Here is a 6,766-nt window from a genome sequence, read left to right on the forward strand (position 1 = left end):
ATGTTTAAGGTCTGGTGTGTGGGTCTGGTTCTGTTCTAATAGATGGCCTAATGAGGTGACACTGAGCAGGAATGTGGCAACTGTGCAGTTCCAGATGTTTTCTGATTGTGCTCTTTCCCCTTCCCCTTTGAATAACCCGGTGTGCGGGCACGGTGTGAGCGAGACACGAGCCCCCTCCAGTGGAACATCGGGGTTTTCCTGCTCGGCACTGGCAGCCGAAGGAATGATCCTGGTGCTGGCTGCTCTTGGCTCAAGGTGTTGTGAAAGCTGCTTAATGTGTTTTGGAAGGCAAGGAGCAGCTGATGTTCTGATGCGGATCATGGTTTATGAAAGCATCCTTCTTTGTTTATGCCCAGATCTTACTTGGACACTCTCTGAATTCAGATTCATCATGCCCAGTATCTTCTAGAATATTAGTGGTTTTTCCTCAAAGCTGAGACCTGTGCTATGGAAATCATAAGCATTAAGATATAAAATATGTGGCAAACTGTTCATCTTGGATATACACGGAGTCAATTTAAAAATGGGTTTAGTGTGGGCACTGTAGCTGGATAAACTGGAGCATCCGTGTTTGGTGAGGAAGAGCAGTAGTGGAGCTACATTAAAAAATATTGATGCTGCTCCAGCCAATCATTTCCTCATTTGTAAAGGCTAGAAACGTTGTTCTGGTGAGGCCAAAGGAGCCAAGCTCCTGATTTTATTTACATACCTTTGGAAACAAAAGCAGCTGCAGCACTTCTTGCAGTGGAGTGGTGATTAAGGTGATGGTTATTACTGTTACCAGTGGTTTTTGATGTTGCTTGTTTGACTTTTAAGGAGGCTCAAGTAGGGAACAGCATTCCCAGGGTTTCCCCTGTCTTGCAGTGGTGGAGAAGGGAAGAGGAGACAATGACAGCACCTGTGTCCCTTACTAACAAACTAAAAGCAGCAGCCTGTGTTAACTAGAGAAAACTGAAAAAGTCAGCATATGATGCACTTTGTTCAGGCAGGAGCATTGTAACTTGGCTTGAATTTTCTTTTTTCTGTGTGGCCAGGTTATAAGGCAGAGTTTGAGGACTAGGAGGGGCTTCAGTGTGAGCTGTGCTTCATGTCAGAAGCACATGTGGGATTGGTGAGAGAACAGAGCAGGTTCAGCTCCTCTCTCCCCTCAGATCTAATTGGAGTTGGTTGTATAATAGGTTTTGTGGTGCCATGTTCCACTCACAGTAAATAATGTCTGAAACAACGCTGAAATACACAGAAGTGAAATCACAGTAAAGCACTAATACTTGACTGAACTGGTAGAATGAGATAGAACTCTGTTTTATTCTAATACTGATTAAAAAACCCCAATTGTATATTCTTGCATATACGATCAAATCAATTCAAAAGCTAATCCTTTTTATTGTGAAGAATATCTTGCCTCTCAGAGGAGCCATATTTAGAAGTCATTGCCTTGGTTGACAATAGAGTTCTGCACAGCTACATCCAAACTAAACAGGGTTACTTTTCCAAAGGTATGCTACAGAAACACTGAAGTTGTCATCTGGGATACAACACTGGATGTTCTCTCCTGGATTTGATCAGAGTATTGAAATGTGCTGTGAGGAATCTTGGCTACTATTGATACTTGAAGGCCTGTGAAATCTGTAATGTAATTCTTTAACAGGAGTTCTGGATTTCTTCTACTTTCACACAGAGTCAGTTGCAAGAACAAAACATATACATGAGTTTGAAGTGAAATAAAAACCCTCTTTGCTTGGTCTCTTTGTTCACAGTCTGAATTTAGTTTTTCACTAAGAAGCTTGAACTAAACTGAATCAGAAAACTTTCATTTCATTGTATTACAATGAGAAATTCTAAGGATATTTCATTATCTAAGGAAACATTCATATAACGTTAGGAAACTGGTATCTTTTAATCTTAAACCATAATGACAATCGGAATGTTTTCTCTTTTTAGCAAAGCTTTTACAGAAAATGAATATGTGAAGAATGGGAGAGAGCAATTACAGTTGGAAAAAGACAACTGATAATAGAAAAAGTTTCTTCGATGTTGAATGTTACTTTATCTTGACTGGGCAAAATGACTCTAAAATAACTAGAGAAGAAATGACTGAACTTTGAGATGGTGATAGAAGTATATCTACCAATTTTTTCTTCTCTAAAGAGAGTTCGTGATCTAGTGAGCAGAATTGAAATTACAGTCAAAATTGGGGACTTCTAGTCTTTCTTGGGAGTAGATGAGGGATGTTTTGAAAGCATCATAAAGCCTACTCAGTCATTTCAAGCAAGTTATCAGCTCAGATAGCTCTGATCTCAGCTCTTCAGTTCAGTCAGGATATTTTGCTTGTTTTTCTGGAGCGCTCTGTGAAAAGGTAAATAGTTTCACTTTAACACATCAGTGACTGTTTTTTTCTTTTTCTTTTCTTTGCAGTGATTCTATTCTGTATGGCAGCCCTAATATTTCCAATAGGATTTTACATCAATGAAGTTGGAGGTCAACCATATAAATTACCCAATAACACAGTGGTTGGATCTTCGTATGTACTGTTTGTCTTATCCATTTTCTTTACAATAGTGGGACTTCTATTTGCTGGCAAAGTCTGTTTACCTGGCTGATGAATGTCTGGACTGCAGGACTTTATTTTGGAAAAGAGCAAGACATCGGAATTGCATTCTCAGGAGGATGCCTAATTCAGACTATCAAACACTGACTGAAAAGAGGAATGCTTTGACTTGTTCTCACTATGCACTTTGGATGAAAAAAAGGAGAGCCTTTCCCATAACCAAATACAGACCACGCTGACTAATCTCCTGAGCATACTTCAATGCAGTCAGGTCTGCACTGTGATAGGAACTAGTGAAAAATGCTTTACACTGACAAGCATAACACCCCACATTACTGGACTGTTCCTGTTTTTAACGTCTAACCATTTGGAAGTCGAAGTATTTATGAACTTTGTGGTGGACCAGAGGGTTGTGGAGGAACTCAAGTGAGGCTGGCCTCACTGTTTAGGAGATTAGTGTTTTACATCTTCCTTCTGATGAGCAAAGCCTTTGGCACCAATGTGGATCAATCTTGCATTACTGCACCAAGAAGCCAATAGATCAAAACATGTTCTCTCAATGTATGTAACAGCAAAAAGACATACATCCCCTGCTCCCCCATAAGCTCTAGGAAACACTAAGGAACATTTTAGAGGGGGATTTCGTCCTTATATTTATATAAATATATATATATAAATATATATATATTTTGCTGATGCAGTATACAGTGTGTGTGTGTATGTGTGTGTGTGTGTATATACACATATGTATATATATGTATATACACACAAATGATTCCTGGAAAAGAACTCAGAATGCTTTGCTAGCAAAACACTGTGGTGTGCAAAACTAGAACTCAATAGAAAAAAGCCATTTTTCTGAAGGCCACATAGCTGAGAGTCTTCAGTTTACCTCATTCTTTGTAGCAGCCCTTGATTTTAACAGTTTTTTGTAATAGGTACAAACTATCCCATGCCTTTCTAGGTGCAATTTTAAGTTAAGCTAAAATTCTTTTTATGGTAATTTATTTGTATATGAGGGTAGAAGGTGAGATCATGTCATACCTTAAAATCCTAATTTTGGGAAACTGACACTATTTAAATTATTAGCAACTGTTGTACAGAAAAATCTCTTTTTTCTACTTCATTGTCACATTAGCATTCATTCATGTTCAAGCACAGCATTTTACCATAGGTAAGCATTTCTTTTAGCACATATAAAATGCAATGTTATATAAAATGTAAAGTAATGCAAACACTATCCCACTGCAAAGATGGATGAACTTATTTTCAGCTGAGTATTAATTCCTCTTTACCAAAAAAATGAGCAATATAATTGTTAAAAATATATGCCTTGTTTACTAAAGTTATTTTAATCATAGATTTAATGGCCACCAAAATTTGGAGTAAATATTTCTCACTAAAAGTAGTTTTATTTTTCAACACAAGAATAAACCATTGAATCCACATCTTAATTCACTACTAGGTTGGTGTTCCAGGGAAGCTGCCTGCACTATCAGTATTTGTTTTCCAGTTAATACATAGTTTGCCTGACATTAATACTGAAAACAAAAAAATTGTCTGTTTTGAGCACTGTTTCATTGAGCTTACTAGAGGAACTGCATTAATGAATAGACAGTCATTTCAGGGTGAGATTTATGTTAAAATAAAATCAGCAGTTTCCAAAGTAATCACTTACCAGATAAGCTGGAATGTTTAACACAGTTTGCACAATTATTTTAAACTCTGTGCCATTCAGACCATAGTGGGTCCCTGCCTTTCTCCATTTCTTCCCTCTCCCCCACCCAAGGTATTTTAATACAAAAATGTAATCTGTTGATGTGTATTTTCTTTTGACATTTTTTACCAACTTGCCACTGGAATGGTTTCTAAGTATTTTTTTTCCCAGTCAGCTCATTCACAGGTAGAATGGAGTGTTTATGGATCACTAAATTTTTCCAAAGTATACTAATCTGTAAATACAGCCAAGCACTTACTCGGAAGTCATGGTTTAGATATAATTTGGTTCCTAATTTAAGCTTTCATCTGCATGGGCAGTCTGTGGCCCCTAGTGATAGTGGTGGAGGGAAAAGGCAGGGTTCAACTGCTTGATATCTTTCAAAATTTTGGTGTTATCACTACTGTGTCCTAAGATAAAGTATTCACTAAAACTTGGATTATAAATTACGTTTTCAGAAATGTTACACTTGTAAATAGTTCGAGATTTTTGCGACTGGAACACAGCTGGGGGGGTGGGGAGAGTTTCTAAGCTGCTAAAATTTCTTTCCCTTCCCGCCCCTCCAACTTACTTATTTCAGTTATTGTAACATCATCTTAGGCTTTGATTAAATGGATCATAATAATAACTTTTAAGAAACCAAACAAAAACACTTGGAGCATACCCAGACTGTGGCTGGCTGACTGGAAATTGATCTGATCTGCCAGTGCTATTGCTATGAATTATTAAATGTTAGCAAAGATCTAGCAAATAGATTTATTAAATATTTGAGCATTTCAAATCCAGAAATAGATGCGGCCAAATGCATTTTAAAAAACCCAAACCAGTAATTGAAGAGACAGCTGTCAACAGTTGCTTTTAATAAGGTCACTAAGTACTATATAGTACAGTATTAATTTATAGCAAAAAATCATATCTTGTAAACTGTATATAAAACACTGTTTTATGGTGCAATCATTTGTCAAACTTATGTCTGTTACTTTTGTTTTAAAGTTGTGTGCATTCTTTTCATACCTAAGAGCATCACTGTAAAATCTGCTGAAGACTATTTATAGGTTTTATTTGCACAAGGTTTTGTTTTGAACTCCAGGAAGTTCGTATTGAACATGCCTAAACATCTGTAGGCCTTTTCAGTTCATGAAAAGCAAATGTTTCCATATGAATCTTCTCCAAAGGTAATCCCATATTTGTGTTGAGTGTTTACATAAACTTTTCTGATTCTGCCATTATTTTTTAACTTTTTGAAGGACAGCTCATTTCATACATCACTAGAGAATTCCATTTATTCTTTTGCTTCTAAATCCTCCCTAAGGTTTGATACCCCATCATAATGTAATTTGTGCACACTTTGTCATTTATTTGGCTAACAAAATGTAAGATTGGAAACTGAAAATACTTTCAGAAGGAAAAGCTAGTAAATTTGTCTGTGTAAATCTTACCATTGAGCTCAGCTGAAATAATCACCTGGAAGCTGTTTGGTCAGACCTGGGGAGGGTGTGCTTCCCGGAACACACCAGCCTGACCATTTGACGTGGTTTTTGCGCTGTTAATCCGGCTGGAGAGCGATGCCGGTGTCCCGAAGGCACGGGCAGTGCGCCACACTCCGAGCCCCGGCCTCTGGCTGAGGTGATGCCGCCGGAGCCGGGCCCTCCTGCGTCCCTGCGTTCCTGACACGCTGTTTAACCACTCCAGAACACAACTGTAGGTTCGTGTTTGCCCCGACACACACACGGGAAAGTGGAAGCTGTCCTTTAAAACCTTTGTGAAGGATGAACATAATGAAGGAAATGGTGTCTGCAGGCGGGCTGTCCTGCCTGGGCTCGAGGCCGGGCCCTCCGCCTGCGCCCCCCGGCCTTTACTGAGGGTTGTTTTCTATTGGTTAGAGCATTTTTTTCAATTAATGATTTCCGAACAAATGTTAATACAAACTGTATAAAATGAACATAATTTTCTTCACTTGTATTTTTGTTATTGAGCAAGTTTATCAAAATAAATTGTCTACTAAAGCGACTGGCTTCGGCTGCACTGACTGGAACTGGCTCCGCCCCCCTCAGGTGTGTGCCCCACCCTCAGGTGTGCCCCACCCTCAGGTGTGCCCCTCCCTCAGGTGTGCCCCCCCTCAGGGGTGTGCCCTCCCCCTCAGGTGTGCCCCCCCTCAGGTGTGTGCCCCTCCCTCAGGTGTGCCCCCCCTCAGGTGTGTGCCCCTCCCTCAGGTGTGCCCTCCCTCAGGGGTGTGCCCTCCCCCTCAGGTGTGCCCCCCCTCAGGGGTGTGCCCCTCCCTCAGGTGTGCCCCCCCTCAGGGGTGTGCCCTCCCCCTCAGGTGTGCCCCCCCCTCAGGGGTGTGCCCCACCCTCAGGTGTGCCCCCCTCAGGGGTGCCCCCTCACGCCCGGCGGGGCCCCTCGCCTCCCGGCCACCGGCGCCCTCAGGCGGCGGGAAGCGGCGCGCCGGGGCCGGCCCCGTCTCCACCGGCAACGCCGCAACAGCGGGCGGGGATCGGGCT

The 6,766-nt window shown here is 40.9% G+C and overlaps 1 protein-coding gene across 2 annotated transcripts in view; it reads left to right on the forward strand.

Annotated features, from left to right (window-relative positions):
• Positions 1–6,275, forward strand: part of MOSMO (modulator of smoothened) — a 31,233-nt gene extending 24,958 nt beyond the window's left edge. For both annotated transcript variants that reach the window (XM_053992426.1, XM_053992427.1), the window contains one exon: positions 2,416–6,275. In XM_053992426.1, the coding sequence (XP_053848401.1) occupies positions 2,416–2,600 (185 nt within the window). In that variant the 3' untranslated portion in view covers positions 2,601–6,275. The remainder of the gene's footprint in view (positions 1–2,415) is intronic.
• The last annotated feature ends 491 nt before the right edge of the window (positions 6,276–6,766 follow it).

Source organism: Vidua macroura, chromosome 16 (genome assembly GCF_024509145.1).
Source record: "Vidua macroura isolate BioBank_ID:100142 chromosome 16, ASM2450914v1, whole genome shotgun sequence".
NCBI classification, from domain to species: Eukaryota; Metazoa; Chordata; class Aves; order Passeriformes; family Viduidae; genus Vidua; species Vidua macroura.